Raw genomic sequence first — 18610 nt, 5'->3', positions numbered from 1 at the left:
TCGCTCAGGGGCTCCAGTGAGCACCAGCTTCAAACCAGCACCAAGGCAGCCTGCAGCCTCGGGACCCTCCTTGCCTCCTCTTAAGGCAAGGTGACGCTGGGGTGGGCAGGGAGGGGTTCAGCACCATGCATGGCTCAGCACCATGCACAGCTCAGGATCCCACATGGCTTCAGCATCTCCCATGGCTCAGCATCATGCATGGCTCAAGACCATACACAGCTTGGAATCATGCATGGCCCAGCATCAAACATGGCTCAGCACCATGCATGGCTCAGGACCATACAGCTCAGCTCAGCACCATGCATGGTTCAGCATCTGACACAGCTCAGCACCATGCATGGTTCAGCATCTCACACAGCTCAGCACCGTGCATGGCTCAGCATCTGACACAGCTCAGCACCATGCATGGTTCAGCATCTCACACAGCTCAGCACCATGCATGGCTCAGCATCTCACACAGCTCAGCACCGTGCATGGCTCAGCATCTGACACAGCTCAGCACCGTGCATGGTTCAGCATCTGACACAGCTCAGCACCATGCATGGTTCAGCATCTCACACAGCTCAGCACCATACATGGCTCAGCATCTCACACAGCTCAGCACCGTGCATGGCTCAGCATCTGACACAGCTCAGCACCATGCATGGTTCAGCATCTGACACAGCTCAGCACCATGCATGGCTCAGCATCTCACACAGCTCAGCACCGTGCATGGTTCAGCATCTGACACAGCTCAGCACCATGCATGGCTCAGCATCTCACACAGCTCAGCACCATACATGGCTCAGCATCTCACACAGCTCAGCACCGTGCATGGTTCAGCATCTGACACAGCTCAGCACCGTGCATGGCTCAGCATCTGACACAGCTCAGCACCATGCATGGTTCAGCATCTCACACAGCTCAGCACCATGCATGGTTCAGCATCTGACACAGCTCAGCACCGTGCATGGTTCAGCATCTCACACAGCTCAGCACCATGCATGGTTCAGCATCTGACACAGCTCAGCACCATACATGGCTCAGCATCTGACACAGCTCAGCACCATACATGGCTCAGCATCTCACACAGCTCAGCACCATGCATGCTGGCAGACTGACCACAGAGCATTTGCTGCTCGCTGGAGGAGCAAAGGATTCCTCAGGACATCTCAGGCTACAGAAGTCCACAGCCCTCTGAGCTCTGCCACCCTAATTCCTGTGATCTGCATTTCACAGGGTGCTGATTATCTGTGATTATTTCTACCAGGGGAGTGGTGAGGTTCCCAGTCATGGAGCAGGATGGTGCTGTGTTACATGCTGCATAACACCAGCCTGAAACCATCCCCCTGTGGCAGAATTAACCACTGGAGTAACCAGGGATGAACTGAGAGCAGCAGTGTCTGAGGCTGTGCAGGGCTGGTGGAGGTTGCTTACTGGCAGAGGAATTTTTGCATTTGCAGCATCCTGGCCAGGAACCTCATTAGGGAGGTGCTGCTTCACCCACCAGGGAGCAGCCTCACATCCCTTGACCTCAGCACTTCATCAAACTGATTTATGTGATTAGCACAACCCAGCTGATAGATCATTAGGTGGAAAAAGGGGAGGCAAGCAACAGAGGGGAAGGATCACAGAATCATGGAATGGGCTGGGTTGGAAGGGACCTTAAAGGTCATCCAGTTCCAAGCCCCCTGCCCTGGGCAGGGACACCTCCCACCAGTCCAGGTTGCTCAAGGCCTCATCCAACCTGGCCTTGAGCACCTCCAGGGAGGGAGCATCCACAACCTCCCAGGGCAACCTGTTCCACTGTCTCCCCACCCTCACTGCAAAGAATTTCTTAATCTCCAGTCTCTATCTCCCCTCTTCCAGCTCAAAGCCATTATCCCTCCTCCTGTGACTCCCAGCCTTTGTCAAAAGTCCCTCCCCAGCTCTTCTGGAGCCCCTTCAGGTACTGGAAGGCTGCACTAATGTCCCCCTGGAGCCTTCTCTTCTCCAAGCTGATGAGCCCCAACTCTCTCTGTCCCCACGGGGGAGGTTCTCCAGCTCTCTGATCATCTTTGTGGCCTCTTCTGGACCCACTCCAACAGTTCCATGTCCTTGTTATGCTGGGGTCAGCAGTGTGGCCATGGCACTTGGGGCCATGGTTTAATGGCCATGGTGGTGTTGGGTTGATGGTTGGACTGGATGAGCCTAAAGGACTCTTCTCACTGAAACGATTCTGTGAGTCTCTGATGGAGCCTCTGCTTGCTCCCAGATTAAAAATAACAAAATTTGTTCTCCTATCAAGAGCTGCAAAAATCTTTGGCCTCAATTCTGCTGCTGCTTATGTAACCTGGGTGCTGAAGCATGCCCACCACTTCTCACAGGGTGAGCTCCTGAATTGCTGAAGGGGGAAACGTGGGAACTGCACCCAAACCAAACCCAGTGCTGCACTGGCACAGGGAGCAGACAGAACCAGTCAAGAGGGGCTGCAGCCTGGGAGCCACCAAAGTGCTCCCAGAGTCCTGGAGGGCTTTTTTAATTGAAATGCACTGAGCTCTCACAGATTCAAACCCCTGATGCACAATTAATTCTCCAGGGTTGAATTCCAAAGCCACTTTTTCTCTACATCACCAGCACTCACCCTGCAAGCTGCCATCCTCCTCTGAAAGCAAGAAATCAGAGATTTTCTGCACAGGAGCTGTTGGTGTGTGCTCTCTGTCAGACCCACCATGAAATCATAGAATCATAAAATTGTTTGGGTTGGAAAAGACCTCTGGAGATGATGAAGTCAGAGCAGGGGCACCCACAGCAGCTTGATGTGCGTGGACATCACAATGTCCAGGAGGGTTTGGAATCTCTCTAGAGAAGGAGACTCCACAACCCCTCTAGGCAGCCTGCTCCAGGGCTCCAGCACCTTCACAGCAAAGAATTTTCTCCTTCCAGTCAGATGGAACCTTCTGGGTTCCAGTTTGTGCCTGTTGCCCTATTCCTGGCTGCCACTGAGAGCAGCCCAGCCCCATCCTCTTGCCCCACTTTTTTAGCTCTTTCTGAGCATCAATCAGATCTCCTCTCAGGCTGCTCTTCTCCAGGCCCAACAGCCCCAGCTCTCTCAGACTTTTCTCTTCACAGAGATGCTCCAGGCCCCTCAGCATCTTCATTTCCCACCCTGACACCCCATGGCACTCTGCTGACACAGCACATCCCCATCCCAGCAGCACCCAGTGCTCCCCCAGTCTTGCTCAGCTTCTGCACAGAGCTGGAGTTCACTTGCTGGAGCAGCTCTGAGAAGTTAATTTCTGCTTGGTATAGCCAGGGTCAGAAATGTTTCTCCTGTGTCCTGATAGCTGTTTGAAGCCAGGTGCAGCAGGAAGAGAGTCTGTAAGAGCTCCTAACAAGCACCTTTAAATCATGTGGTTAAAGCACTCAGAATAAGTGTCTGGAAGCAAAGTTTCTTTATCCTCCTCTCCCCCAGACTGGGCTGTGCAACTGTTGCTTCTGTGCTTTGTGGGAGGGAAATCAAATGTCAAATATTCTGCTTTGGAAGAAGTTGGCAACGAAACATGAAAGGCTCCTGGAGAGCTCCAAAGGAGTGTGGATAAATTGGAGCGAGGCACAGACAGGGCTGGGCCAGCAGCCAGGGGAGGGGGGGGGAAGGACTGGTGCCTGCAACAACTCCAGATTTTAGGATGAAGCAGCTCCATTCCCAGAAGCATTTCAGCATGAAGCTGATCCTAGCTGCTGTGAGCACAGAAGGAAGGCAGAAAAACTTCCGAGCAAGCCTTTGTTGGGAAGCATCCACACAGCTCAGTTTAGGCAGCACGGAGAGAGCCCAGCAGAGCTCCCAGCCCTGGAGGTGCTCGAGAAACCTGTGGCCAGGGGGACATGGTTTAGTGGCCAGGGGGACATGGTTTAGTGGCCAGGAGGACATGGTTTGGTGGCCAAGGGGACATGGTTTGGTGGCCAAGGGGACATGGTTTAGTGGCCAGGAGGACATGGTTTAGTGGCCAGGGGGACATGGTTTGGTGGCCAAGGGGACATGGTTTAGTGGCCATGGGGACATAGTTTGGTGGCCAGGGGGACATGGCTTGGTGGCCAAGGGGACATGGTTTAGTGGCCATGGGGACATGGTTTAGTGGCCAGGGGGACATGGTTTGGTGGCCATGGGGACATAGTTTGGTGGCCAAGGGGACATGGTTTAGTGGCCATGGGGACATGGTTTAGTGGCCAGGGTTTAGTGGCCAGGGGGACATGGTTAGTGGCCAAGGGGACATGGTTTAGTGGCCATGGGGACATAGTTTGGTGGCCAGGGGGACATGGCTTGGTGGCCAAGGGGACATGGTTTGGTGGCCAAGGGGACATGGTTTAGTGGCCATGGGGACATGGTTTGGTGGCAAAGGGGACATGGTTTAGTGGCCATGGGGACATAGTTTGGTGGCCAGGGGGACATGGTTTGGTGGCCAAGGGGACATGGTTTGGTGGCCATGGGGACATGGTTTGGTGGCCAAGGGGACATGGTTTAGTGGCCATGGGGACATGGTTTAGTGGCCAGGGTTTAGTGGCCAGGGGGACATGGTTAGTGGCCAAGGGGACATGGTTTAGTGGCCAGGGGGACATGGCTTAGTGGTCATGGGGACATGGCTTAGTGGCCATGGTGGTCTTAGGTTGATGCTTGGACTGGAGGATCTTAGAGGTCTTTTCCAACCCAAACCATTCCATGCTTCCATGTAGCCTCCCAGCCAGGAGAGCTCAGGACCTGCTGCCGAGCAGGATTGGGGAGCACATGTCTCTGAGCTGAATTCCACACACATACACACACAGAGGAAAAGAAAAAAAAAAAAGCCCAACCCTATTTTGTGAAAGCTGTGTTTTGACAGAGCCATGAATCCTGTTTCTGTCTCAGCAGATATTTAAAATCCCAGGCTCTGGACAATCCTCCCCCAGCACATGAAGAGAGCGACGTTAGCAGCAGCTGCTCTCTGTGGCAGCTCCATTCTGGTCTGCTCCACGTTTCAAGGCTCCAGGAGACATTTTCGTTGTGTGTTCTCAGTGTTGCAGTGCCTGAAGGGGCTCCTCAGAAAGTCTGGGGACAGACTTCTGTGGCAGTTTAGGCTGGATGCCCCCTGCCACAGCTACATGAGATACACCTCTGGTGTCCTGGGTGCCCACCCACAGGGGGGGACACAGGAAATGGCATATTTCTACCCATAAATCCTGCGCCCTATAAGGCCATCTGCAAAGTCATTCTCTTGCTCTTTCTTCCCTCTCTGCTCCCCTAGGAGATGTCCTCTCTTATCGGGTAATGCTGGGGGAGTATCCTCAAGGCCTCTTAGGCCTGTCTAGGCTAATGCCAGGAGGAGAATGGAGGGGGGGGCAGTCTCAGACCTGGCCAGCCTGAGACTTGCCTAGCAGCGGGAGGGGGAAGAAAGAGCCCTGGGGGTTGGGTAGACCCTCAGGTGGGAGCAAGGGAGGACTGGGAAGCTTTTGGGAATCCTGTGAGGGGATTCTGTATGCTTTAGGATGTTCTTTTCCACTATGCTTTGTAGTTTGTAGTTTTCTGTAGCTTCACCAATTCGTTTTTCCATTTAAACTTTTTCCATCACTCTCCAATCCGTTTGCATGTGTCATTCTTTTGTCCCTTTCGGGGCAAGAGATGTTCTGGCTGGCCTCAAACCAGCACAGATTTTTGGTAGCAGAGGATGGTTCCTGCGGGGCGCTGCAGGTTGGTTTGGAGAGGTGCAGGGGTGGAAAAGTTAAAATGGTATCTGGGCGTTGTTGTTTCTGGTGGCTGGGCTCAAGGCTTTCTGCTGGCGCGATCGTGTGGGCGTTTTATGGGTTCCGAGGGGACGCCCTGGTGCACAGCGGATTCAGATTGTACACTGAGGGTGGTGAGAGCCTGGTCCAGGCTGCCCAGAAAGGTAGGAGATGCTCCATCCCTGCAACCAACCAAGGTCTGGGGCTCTGAGCAACCTGCTCTAGTTGCAGATGTCCCTGCTGGCTGCAGGAGGTTGGACTGAATGAGCTTTAAAAGTCCTTTCCCATCCAAACCTGCCTGTGTGGCTATGATTTTATGAATCACAGAATCAAAGCATGGTAGGGCTTGGAAGTGACCTCTGGAGATCAAGTCCAATCCCCCTCCCAAAGCAGGATCACCTAGGGCAGGCTGCACAGGAACACATCCAGGTCCACCTTGATCCATCAAAGTGTGTAAGGGGATAGCTTTGGGTTCTACCTGCCCAAAGAGGGGTGCAGTGGGGCTTGGGCCCACAGGTTGAGCTGCCACCACCCCACACTCAGGGAAACCCCCTGGAAATTGCTCCCTGGTCCTTGTCTGTGACATCCCCAGGGATGAAGCTCTGCAGCGTGGCACAGGAGCGGTGCTGCAAGCCCCATCTGGGCTCCCGGCCGGTGGAAGAAGAATCACAGTAGAGGAGCTTTAAATGTTCTCTCCAAACCAATTTACAGCCTCAGCCCCTTAAAGCTGGTGGACCTTCCTCCTCCTCTTGGTGCTGACCCTTTTTCAATCACCAGGAAAAAAAAGAAATATCCTCTCCTTCCCCTCTGCTGAACTCTCACATTGCCAGGATGAGGGCAGTGGGGCAGCAGGGGCTGACAAAATCCCTGCCTGAAGCACACCAGGACCTCTGGACCCACAGCACTCATCTCCACCAGGCCAAAAGGCCAAGCCTATGGTGAACCCTGTGAGGAATGAGGGATGGCATCCCCCTGGCTCCTGGAGTCTCCCTCACAGTGAGTGTTTTGCCAGAGCCATGGCTGGCAAGGGAATGAACGTTCCTGGAATATTTGCTAATTCTCTTCACATCTTTTTGTTTCACAATTAAGCAAATTAGCACTTTGATGAATATGAAGGCACTCTCACCTCATAAAAGATGAGTTGGAGGCCTTCCCTCTGGATTTGCCTCCTCAGGAAGGCAGTTTATAGATTCATAGAATGGTTTGGATTGGAAGAAACCTTGAAGATCATCCCCATGGGCAGGGACACCTCCCACCAGCCCAGGCTGCTCATCCAACCTGTCCTTGAACACCTCCAGGGAGGGAGCACCCACAACCTCCCTGGGCAACCTGTTCCAGTGTCTCCCCACCCTCACTGCAACCCTTACACATCCTCAATTGGTGGAGATCCATGTGGGATCATTTCCTGCCTGGTGGGAGCACTTGGAGCACACAGCTCCTGGAGCCACTGACCACTGTTCACAGTTCAAGAGAACCATTCCTCAATATCACCACCAAATCCAAGCCTAAACTCCAATGGGATCCTCAATTTCTGGCTGTTCATGGCAGTTTCCAGCCCTGAGTTGCTGCAACAAACATTTAATACCTTCTTTAAGCACAAGGATTCATTGAGTTGAGTCTTTTAGCAGGGAGAAGACTTCGCACTCCTCCAATCTATTTATTCCCTGGCCTCCAAGAACTTCAGAAGCAAGTTGCCAGCTTTCTTGTTTTGCTGCAGGTTTTGTGGCTCTGGGAGGAACTCTGAGCTCCTGAGAGCAAGCGGAGCTCAGGATGGATGCTCTCTACCTCTATCAGCAGATCTTTGAGCACTTCACACTGATACCTCTCCACAGCACCTCTTGGAGCAGGTGGGAGGGAGGAGAGGTACTTGTTTAGCTGTGGGAAGCTGTTAGTGACCAGAGGTTTAACTCAACACAGAACAATGCAACAGCATCCAGGCACCTCCAGGTGCAGTCCTTCTCCTGGCTCCACCACTCACAAGGCACCAGCTCTGTTAACCTGAATGATGGAGGTGTGAGTAAGAGCCAGCAAAACACTCAGCAGAGGAAGTGAAGCCAGAAGCTGGGCTTAGCAGTGGGCACTTGGTGTGTTTCCTTGTCTCAGAGCAGAACAGAAGGTCTCAGACTATTGACATTGTGCTGGTTGCCCTAAGCAACAGCCTCCCATGGACCTTCAGCCATAAATTCCCATTATAATCATTTTCTTGGTGCTGTTTCAGTCCAGGATGGGCACCACCTCCATGGCAGCAGCAGAACTGGCAGAGCAATGGAGAGCACAGCACCAACTCTGCTTGCAGAGCATCCACCCCCACCATGCTTGGTCCCACCTCTGTGCATCAGCAGCACCCACTCACAACCATTTAAAACAGAGCACTAAACAAACAAAGTCAGCACAAGGGATGCTCAGACCAAGCTACACAAAGCCACAGCCTGGCTACAGGGAGTGAATCCTCAAGGCTTGTGGCTCAGGATCTCATTGTCTGGGCAGAGATGATGAGAGCCCCAGGCCACACTCAGCTGAGCTCAGCTCAGCTCAACTCCCACCATCTGCACACAAGAACAAGAGGGCACAGCTCTCTCCCCTGTGCACTCCTCACAGCCTCTGACAGAGGCAGGTAAAGTTGAGCTTAGAATCATGGAATTGTAGAATGCATTGGGTTGGAAGGGACCTCCAGAGGTCATTTAATTCAACCCCCTTGCAGTAGCAGAGACATCTTTGAGTAGATCAGGCTGCTCAGAACCCCAGCAAGTTTGAGCTTGAACACCTCCAGGGATGGAGCCTCCACCACCTCCCTGGGCAACCTGTTGCAGTCTCCCCACCCTTACTGCAATCCTTACACATCCTCAATTGGTGGAGATCCATGTGGGATCATTTGCTGCCTGGTGGGAGCACTCGCAGCACACAGCTCCTGGAGCCACTGACCACTGCTCACAGTTCAAGAGAACCATTCCTCAATATCACCACCAAATCCAAGCCTAAACTCCAATGGGATCCTCAATTTCTGGCTGTTCATGGCAGTTTCCAGCCCTGAGTTGCTGCAACAAACATTTAATGCCTCCTTTAAGCACAGGGATTCATGGAATTGTAGAATGCATTAGGTTGGAAGGGACCTCCAGAGGTCATCTAATTCAACCCCCTTGCAATAGCAGAGACATCTTTGAGTAGATCAGGTTGCTCAGAATCCCAGAAAGTTTGAGCTTGAATGGCACCAGGGATGGAGCCTCCACCACCTCCCTGGGCAACCTGTTGCAGTGTTCCACTACCCTCACAGTAAAGAACTTCTTCCTAACGTCCAATCCAAATCTACCCTGCTCTAGTTTCAAACCATTGCCCCTTCTCCTATCACTCCCAGCCCTTGGAGACAGTCTCTCCTCAGCCCTCCTGTAGCCCTTTCAGCTACTGGAAGTCTGCTTTAAGGTCTCCCTGGAGCCTTCTCTTCTCCAGGCTGAACAACTTCTGCTGGTGCTCCATCTACTCATATAGCAATCCTGGCACCATGGGGCTCAGCACACACAGCCTGAGCTCCCCAAGCTCCACCACTCCACTGCTCATGGAAGGAAGCAGGAGGCAGAGAAGCCTCTAGAGAAGCCTTACCTGTCTCTCTGACATGATGTAGAGATACTTCTGGTGGATGGAGAAGGCCATGTCTCGAAGGACTGGGCTCCCATCCTTGAAAACTGTCACTGTCTCATACTGAATTCCACCATGGGGAGGACCATCTGCTCGGATCTGGAAGAAGCACAAACAGGTCACAGGTGATTTCACAGCAGCCAAATTCTGATTTTATTCTGGAGGTGGAGGGGGAGGTGAAGGGGGAAGGGGGGGGAGGAGGATGAGGCAAGGGAAAAAAGAGAAAAGAATCTCATTCAAAAGCTCAGCTTGCAAGCTGGAGACAGAGCCAAGAGCTAGCAAGCAACGTGTGGGTGCAGGAGCTAAAGCTAAGGCTCCTTCTCCACCCATGCTGATGTGATTTCCCCAGCCCAGGAGAAAGAAGAAGGAAGTTTGGCTGTTGTCAAGGGAGCACCCAGACTGCCAGGGTGCTGTGCCCATGGGCAGCCTGCAAGGGCATGACCGTCTTGCATGTGGGACCATGGGCTTGCAAGGGTCACAAAGACTCAGAACATTTTAGATGCTCTCTAAAATAATCACAGACTCACAGCATGCACTGGGTTGGAAGGGACCTTCAAAGCTCAGCTAGTCCAACCCCACCCCCTGCAGTCAGCAGGGACAGCCCCAACTAGATCAGGTTGCTCAGAGCCCCATCAAGCCTGACCTTCAATATCTCCAGGGATGGGTTCTCCACCACCTCCCTGAGCAACCTGTTCCACCAACTCTGAAAGAAGACCACTAGAGTCCACAGGCAGCACAACAAAGCTAAGATACAGCAGAGATTTCTTTTTTCTCTTTCTCCAGACACATAAAGAATGAGACTCAGACCATCTCCATCACCTCTTGCTGTCACCCAAGCCTCTTGCAATGTCATCTCTGCCTAAAAATGTGGAGCTGCTGCCATCACATTTGCAGGCTTCAGCAAGGTGAAGCCCATGCTGCTGAGTGAGCAGGGGAGGAGCACAGCAGCCACACAGCCTGCTTGGCTTTACAGCCTCCCAGCACCCATCCCTGCACCCCACCAAGAGACAGCTCCCTGCTCCTGCAGGGAATCCTGCCTAAGCTGTGACAAACCCCATCCCTGCCAGGAAGAGATGTCATCACTTCCAGAAGTTAATAATTGATGGCCCTGAGGGGGCTGTGCAAGGGGAAGGCAGGAGGATAAACAAACAATTTACATTGTCTCTCCTACCAGGATTTGCCCAATTGGAGGAGTCCTCTGATGACAATGTGGTGTCTACAGGGCTGGAAATGCTGGCAGCCATCAGGCAAAGAGACAGAGCAGCCAAGAGAGACCCCAGACCACAGAACCATAGAATTGTTTCAGTTGGAAAAGCTCTCTAAGGGCATCAGATCCAACCATCAACCCAACACCACCATGGCCACCAAACCATATCCCCAAGTGCCATGGCCACAGGTTTCTTCAACCCCTCCAGGGATGGGGACTCTACCACCTCCCTGGGCAGCCTGTTCCAACCCCTGACCACTCCTGCAGTGAAGAAATTTTTCCTAATTTCCAAACTAAACCTCCCCTGGCACCATCTCAGGCCATTTCTTCTCATTCTGTCACCTGGTCCTAGGGAGAGGAGCCCAACCCCACCTCACTGCAATCTCCTTTCAGGGAGCTGCAGAGATCAATGAGGTCTCCCCTCAGCCTCCTCCAGAATAAACAATCCCAGAAAAAAAGCCACTGCCTGCTTAAAAGAGGAAGGAGAAAGGGGAAGAGGAAAGGGAAAGAGCAAAGGGGAAGGGGAAGAGCAAAGGGGAAGGGGATGGGAAAGGGGAAGAGGAAGGGGATGGGGAAGAGGAAGGAGAAGGGAAAGGGAAGGGGAAAGGGAAGGGAAAGGGAAAGGGAAAGGGGAAAGGGAAAGGGAAAGGGAAGGGAAAGGGAAAGGGAAAGGGAAAGGGAAAGGGAAGGGGAAAGGAAAGGGAAGGGGAAAGGGAAAGGGAAGGGGAAAGGGAAAGGGGAAGGGGAAAGGGAAAGGGGAAGGGGAAGAGCAAAGGGGAAGGGGAAGAGGAAAAGCAAAGGGGAAGGGGAAGAGGAAAAGCAAAGGGGAAGGGGAATAGTAAAGGAGAAGGGGAAGGAGAATAGTAAAGGAGAAGGGGAAGGGGAAGAGCAAAGGGAAAGGAGAAGGGGAAGAGCAAAGGGGAAGAGGGAGAGGGAGAGGGAGAGGGAGGGGGAAAGGGAAATGGAGGGGGAGAGGGAGAGGGAGAGGGAGAGGGAGAGGGAGAGGGAGAGGGAGAGGGAGAGGGAGAGGGAGAGGGAGAGGGAGAGGAGGAAAAGCCTCTTATCACAAAGCTGCCCTCTGCTGCAGCCCCAGGCAGAGCTGCTTTGCCACTTTCCCTTTTGCTGCTGGCTGCAGGCTGCTGCCCAGCTGCGGTGCAGAGGGACAGGCACACAGTAAAGAAGTGGCTTTGGACAAAGTCTGAGCCTTCAGAAGAGGCAGGATGGAGCAGCAGAGAGGGATGAGCGTTTTTTTTCCTCTCCTGGTTTCTGTCCCCAGGAGGTAAGAGAGCAGGTTGTTAAGCATCTTAAGATTTATCTGAGAAATGTGCCACCCCAGCTGGAAATAGAAGATCTTCACACTCAGGGAGGAGCAACGCTCTCCTGCACCCTCCTCCAGATAAATCCTCTTCTTGGAAAGAGCCCCAAGGCCTCCTGCCATGTACAGACATGCTGGGTACACAAACACACAGCTTGTCTGGATTTCTTCTCTTTTCTCCTCACCCTTTTTGAGACTGCAGGGACACGAAGGCACTTGGCACTTCCCTGCCAAGTGGGAAGGGCAGTGCTCTGGTTTAACCCCTGTGGCTGCAGGGATGCAGGGACCCTCTGGCAGGGTCATGCCAGTAGTCCAAGCCTGGCTTGAAAAGCAAGGAAAACCCCAAAAGGAGAATCCACAAATAAGCAGGAGGCCAAATCCTGCTTTAGCTACACACCAGCAAATCAGGATCCATCATGAACCAGGCTGGATGAGGCCTTTGAGCAACATGGGCTAGGGGGAGGTGTCCCTGCCCGTGGCAGGGGAGTTGGAACTGGATGATCTTTAAGGCCCCTTCCAATCCAAACCATTCTGTGAGTTTGTAATTGAAGCAACTCCAGACCAGCATAAGACCAGTGCCTTGCTGGGTGTTGCAAACCCATGCATGCACCACTTCCACCACCTGCACCAAGCAGCCCATGCCATAGACAGAGGGCTGAGGCTGCAACATCACCTGAGGAGCCAATAGCAGGGACACTGGGCTGTCAGGGACAGCCTGCTGCTTGCATGCAGCCTCCTGATTAATGGCCAGAGTGGAATGGAAATGCTGGACATGAAGGATCAGCAGCCTTTGTGACAAACAACTGTTTTCCAGAGCTCCCTGGGGGCACCAGCAGCTCGTTAAATTGAGCTTCTCTCTGGTAATGAGGTCAGACAGGGCTAATAAAGAGAGATACCACTGGACAAGCCTTGTGCAGGCCAATTCCAACTGGGAATTGTGGCTCTGGGCTGGAGACAGCATCACGTGCCTGTTGGCTCCTCCAAGTGATTGGAGCTGTGTCTGGCACTGGTGTCTTGGGACATGGCCAGAGTCCTGTATGGGGTGCTGGGTGCTGCCTGCCCCCACAGAGGCAAGAAGAGCAATCCAGGGTCTCTCCTCAGCCTGTCAAGCTCCATGCTGCTCAGAGACCACAGGAGAAGAGGAGAGCAGAGCCCACACCTCTCCTGTGTCTCATGCTTTGGGGTGTGTTCCACCCACCCAGGTACCCCACAGCCCTGTGCCCATGATGTACCCACAGACACCAGGATGCTCCACTGCATCTCTGCCTGAGGGTTTGGTTTCCATGACAACAAATGATGATGTCAGAGAAGAATGATGAGCCCTGCAACTGTGCAAGAAGAGAGAAAATCATCTCCACAGCAGGAAGCTTCTTGTTGATGTTTGGAGAGAGAAAGAACTCCTCAGCTGAATCCAGGGGTGCCAACCAACCACTGGCCCACCACGAGAACACCAGCATGGTACCAACCCTGCATGTCTGGGCTCATCCCTGAGCTCAGGCTCCAGGCATGGTGAGGCAGGAGAGAGGAGGAGCAGGATGGGGTGGGTTGATGTTGGTCATGGTTCTTTACGTCCCCCTCTACCTCTGCCAGGATTTCTTCTCTGGTGATGTGATGATGGGGCACAGAGAGGAGTTAGGAGAAAGGCACAGAAGGAAGCAGTGCAGGGTGGCATGGGTTGGGAGGGCAGTGAAATAGGGAGCAGGAGAGCAGAAGGAGAAGCACAGCAGTGCAATGGAAATCAGGTGTCCAGGATCAGAGATGTCTTTGGCCACCTGAGAGACAGCAGAGACCAGGAGGACAGGTCACAGCCTCAGACACTTGGACACAGACTGGAGAAGTCATCTGGGACAGACACAGCACTTCCCTTTCCATCCTGCTGATGGATGTTTACCAAAGTGCCTGGGAACAGCATCTGCAAATCCAGACACCAGCCTGGCTTGGAGAGAAGCCCCAGGTGAGGGACCAGGATGCTGCTCCACTGAGGGACCTGCAGCCCTTCAAAGGCACTGCCAGATCTGTCTGACCCCCCCAGAGCACAAGCTGCAGGCTCCAGCCCTGCTTTATCTCCAGGGATGAGCACAGACCCACCCTGTGTCACCTACACCCTGCAGCTTAGATCCACTCCAGGATCTACTGCAACATGGATCAGGTGATCTCCAGAGGTCCCTTCCAGGCCCTACAATGGTTCTCTGTGGTTCTCTGAAGTTCCAAGACACCTATTTATTGGTCTGAAGTTGCTCTTGGGTGTTTTGCCCAGCCCACACCAGAGCTCAGCTGCATCTGGATTCCCTTCCAGTTCCTCCCAGCAGGCCCCCATGAGAAGACATGGAATCTCTTTGTAGGAACTTTCCCTGATTAAATGACCTGTCTGCTCTCATTACCAGGCTTCCATTGAGGCTGACTCCTGATGAAATGCCTGCTGCCAGGAAAAAAAACCAGCTGAATAAGTCCATGCATGAAGGAACCAATTCCTCATCCTGGATCCTAGATGCCAGGCCACCCACTAGGTCCTCCAGAAGTGCAGCTTCTCCTCATGGATGAAGGATGCTCATCAATATTGAAAGGCTGGGTGGCAGGAGGATGGGGCCAGGGTTTTTTTGTTTTTTTTTTTGTTTTCAGTGGTGCCCAGTGACAGGGCAAGAAGGTAATGAGCACCAACTTGAACATAGGAAGCTCCTTCCATCCAAACATGAGGAGAAACTTCTTTACTTTGAGGGTGCTGGAGCCCTGGAGCAGGCTGCCCAGAGAGGTGGTAGAGTCATAGAATCATAGAATAGAATCATAGAATCAGTCAGGGTTGGAAGGGACCACGAGGCTCAGCCAGTTCCAACCCCCCTGCCATGGCCAGGGACACCTCACACACATCAGGCTGGCCAGAGCCTCATCCAGCCTGGCTGCAAACACCTCCAGGGATGGAGCCTCAACCACCTCCCTGGACAACCCATTCCAGGCTCTCACCACTCTCATGGGGAAGAACTTCTTCCTCACTTCCAGCCTGAATCTCCCCACTTCCAGCTTTATTCCATTCCCCCCAGTCCTATCACTACCTGAGATCCTAAAAAGTCCCTCCCCAGCTTTCTTGGAGCCCCCTTCAGATATTGAAAGGCCACAAGAAGGTCACCTCGGAGCCTTCTCTTCTCCAGTCTCCATGTCTGGAGTCATTCCAAACCCACCTGGACACCATCCTGTGCAGCTTTCTCTGGATGACTCTGCTCTGGCAGAGGACTCAGTGATGTCTCCAAGACCTTCCAGCCCCTATCATTCTGTGATCCTCTGTGTGTGTGTAGGCTCCTGATGGGACATGACCCCTAAAGCACCTCACTGCTGCTTTCCCAACTGCACCAAATGGCCTGAGGAGGCATGGGATCAGCTCCTGAAAGGATGCTCTGGGTCAGGAGGCACAAGGCACTACCTGAACTCGTTTCTCTTTGGCACAGTGACAAAGTGAAAAGCCTGGACAAGCCTGGAGCCTCAGGACTGCTCCTTCCCAGCTCAGCTCTCTAGCCCTTCAGGGCCAATACTCTCCAATGAGGTGGCAGTTGTGTCAGTTGTTGGGTTGGAGCAGGACTGTAGCAGCTCTGGGAATGCTCACTGGAGTGTTACTGCATCTGCTGCCTGATACACAAACCAGAGACAGCAAGGAGCAGCCCTCACTGCCAGGCAGCATCTCTGCAGAGCTGCCACGCTTTTGTTTTGCCATTTGTGCCTGCACAGCTCAGCTCTGGGGCATTTCCCACTACAGCTCCCCCTCAGAGCTCTGGGATGAGTTTCTTGCTTCAGTGCTGGAAATTTAGCAGCAAGGCTGCAACTGGCAGCAGGTTTCTGAATGGGGCTGGAGGGGAGCAGAGGATCATAGAAGGCTGGGGGTTGGAAGGGATCTCTGGAGACCATCCAGTCCAGTCAATAAGCATCAGTTTGGATTTGCTGTGTGTGCCTCCACCAAACAGTCTTTGCAGAAAGGATTTACTTTTGCTAATCCAGTTTAACCAAACCAGGCTACTCCTCATTCACACCAGACTGAAATGGAGGGGAGAAGTTGTGGACATCTCCACCCTGGAAGCGTTTAAGACCAGGCTGGAGGAGGCTTTGAGCAACCTGGTCCAGTGGAGGTGTCCTTGCCCATAGAATCATAGAATCAGTCAGGGTTGGAAGGGACCTCAAGGATCAGCCAGTTCCAACCCCCCTGCCATGGGCAGGGACACCTCACACTACATCAGGCTGGCCAGAGCCTCATCCAGCCTGGCCTGAAACACCTCCAGGGATGGGACCTCAAACACCTCCCTGGACAACCCATTCCAGGCTCTCACCACTCTCATGGGGAAGAACTTCTTCCTCTTATCCAGTCTGAATCTCTCCATTTCCAGCTTTATTCCATTCCCCCCAGTCCTATCACTACTGATATCCTAAAAAGTCCCTCCCCAGCTTTCTTGTAGCCCCCTGCAGATATTGAAAGGCCACAAGAAGGTCACCTCAGAGCCTTCTCTTCTCCAGACTGAACAGCCCCAACTCTTTCAGTCTGTCCTCATAGGAGAGCAGCTCCAGCCCTCTGCTCATCCTGGTGGCCCTTCTCTGGACACCTTCCAGCATGTCCATAGCCCTCTTGTAATAGAGGCTGCAGAACTGGGTGCAGTACTCCAGGTGGGGTCTCACCAGAGCTGAGTAGAGGGGAAGAAGAACCCATGGCAAGAGGGTTGGAACTTGATGATCTTTAAGGTCCCTTCCAACTCAAACCATTCTATGAATCTGTTATCTCCACCTGCAGGAGGAGAAACCCAGCCCTGAAGAGCTGCCTTTCACCTGCTGGCAGGAGCACAGGAGCATGATTTACCTCATTGCTCTCCACGTGGGAAGTCTCCCCCTTGAAATTAAAGTGAAATAGTAATCCCATTAAGTATCTTTCCTTTAAATCATAGATATGTCTGTGAGTAACTTGGTGCCAACCCTTGCCTGCACGTTCAGCTCAAACCAGCACATCCAATTAATTTCATTACCTGCAGGCTCCCTCATATCCCAGTCTCTTCCTTTCCTGTCACATTTTCTTCATGCTTTTTCCCCAGATTAGGATAGAAAACATCTGTCATGATGAGCATCACCTTCCCCTTCAGCCCAGAGACAGCATGGGGAGACCTCAGGAGAAGGCTTCACTCCAGACAATCACTATGCTGTCAGCCTGAATGGCTCAGAGCAAAACAGCTCCTCAAGATCACAGGAGCAAATCCATCCCTTCCAGAATCATCCCCTCACACGCCCACACTGGGGCTGCCCTTACAGGACACAAAGGGCACAAATATCAGTCTGGAAAGGGCTCACTGCAGTGAGCTCTGCTGGTGCAGTGCAGGCGCTGGGGCTGCAGTGCCACCACGAGTGCTGCCCCCCAGGACTGTGACCATTCCTTACATTTCTGAAGTACCAGAGAGGAGCCCAGAGCAGGGCAGCTGTGGCCATAGAATCATAGAACTGTGGAGGCTGAAGAGAATTCCTTCTGTGCTTAAAGCTCAAGCCCCAGCCAACAGGCTTTTGTAACAAAGATCTCAGCTGCTGCAGCAGCCCCCTGGCTAACAGCAGCCAGCTGTGATGCCAGCATTCAAGGTGTCCATTTGGGAGACCTGATGCAGGAAGAAGAGTTTCCATGCCCACAGGCCTTCCTGTTCACCAGTGGAAGGAGGACCTTGGGAGAGCAATCCCTCACTGCCTTTCTGCTGACTTATGGGGGTGAAGGAAGCCAATTCCTGCACTGAAGCTGCAGCTCAGACATCCCAACAGGCAGAGAACCTTAAGAGAAGATTGCCACTGAAGCTGTTCTCTCTCTCTCTCCTAAGCCTTTATTTCCTTCTTCCCTCCTTCTGCTCCCTCCACCCTTCTGGAGAGCTGATCCTCCAAGATAAAACAGGGAGGCTGGGAGAGAGGCACCATGCAGAGACTAATCAGCAGCCCCCATGTCTTTAATTTATTACTGCATGAGAGGCTGGTTCAGAACAAAGCTGCCAGTTTGGGAGATCAGTCCTCTAAAAGGCTTCCTCTTTGAAAAGCTGTCAGCTCACACCTTGTCACAGCCTTACCTGCAGCAGCAGAACTTGCATAATGTGCCACCTCATGCAAATGAGCTGCTAATTAATTAAGTAGTGTTCTTCCAGGGATGGGTTCATCAGAGTCAGATTTGGGCAGCCTGGCTGGCTGGGTCCCATCTCTTTGGATGCTGCTGCAAATCAGCAGCATTGCCTTGTCCTTGAGTCCCAGCACTTGGGTGGATTCCCATCAGGAGGGAAGTTCTTTCCCAGCCCAGTGCCCTCAGGAAAGCTCAACACACCCCAAAGAATTAGTGCAGAGCCACATCACAGCCCAGACATCTGCACGGTCCCAGGAGGTCAATGGCATTCTGGGCTGCTTCAGAAGTGTGGCCAGCAGGTGAGAGAGGTGATTCTGTCCCTCTGCTCTCCTCTGCTCTGCTGAGACCCCGCCTGGAGCTCTGTGTCCAGCTCTGGGACCTCCAAGGACCTGCTGGAGCAGGTCCAGAGGAAGCCACAAAGATGATCATAGGGCTGGAGGAGCTCTGCTATGGGGACAGGATGAGAGTTGAGGCTGTTCAGCCAGGAGAAAAGAAGGCTCCAGGGAGACCTTAGAGCTGCATTTCAGTATCTGAAGGGGACCTCCAGAAAGGCTGAGGAGGGTTGATTAGAAGAGCCTGTGGGGATAGGACAAGGGGCAATGGTTTGAAACTGGAGCAGGGGAGGTTTAGGTTGGACATC

The 18610-nt window shown here is 52.9% G+C and overlaps 1 protein-coding gene across 1 annotated transcript in view; it reads right to left on the bottom strand.

Annotated features, from left to right (window-relative positions):
• PLXNA2 (plexin A2) overlaps positions 1-18610 on the bottom strand; it is a 180122-nt gene that overhangs the window by 106320 nt on the left and 55192 nt on the right. The window contains exon 3 of the mRNA XM_054395915.1: positions 9307-9441. Within this exon, the coding sequence (XP_054251890.1) occupies positions 9307-9441 (135 nt within the window). The remainder of the gene's footprint in view (positions 1-9306; positions 9442-18610) is intronic.

Source organism: Indicator indicator, chromosome 35, assembly GCF_027791375.1.
Source record: "Indicator indicator isolate 239-I01 chromosome 35, UM_Iind_1.1, whole genome shotgun sequence".
Lineage (NCBI taxonomy): Eukaryota > Metazoa > Chordata > Aves > Piciformes > Indicatoridae > Indicator > Indicator indicator.
Note: the sequence above shows the minus strand (reverse complement) of the source record. Positions and strands in the feature narration are given on the sequence as shown.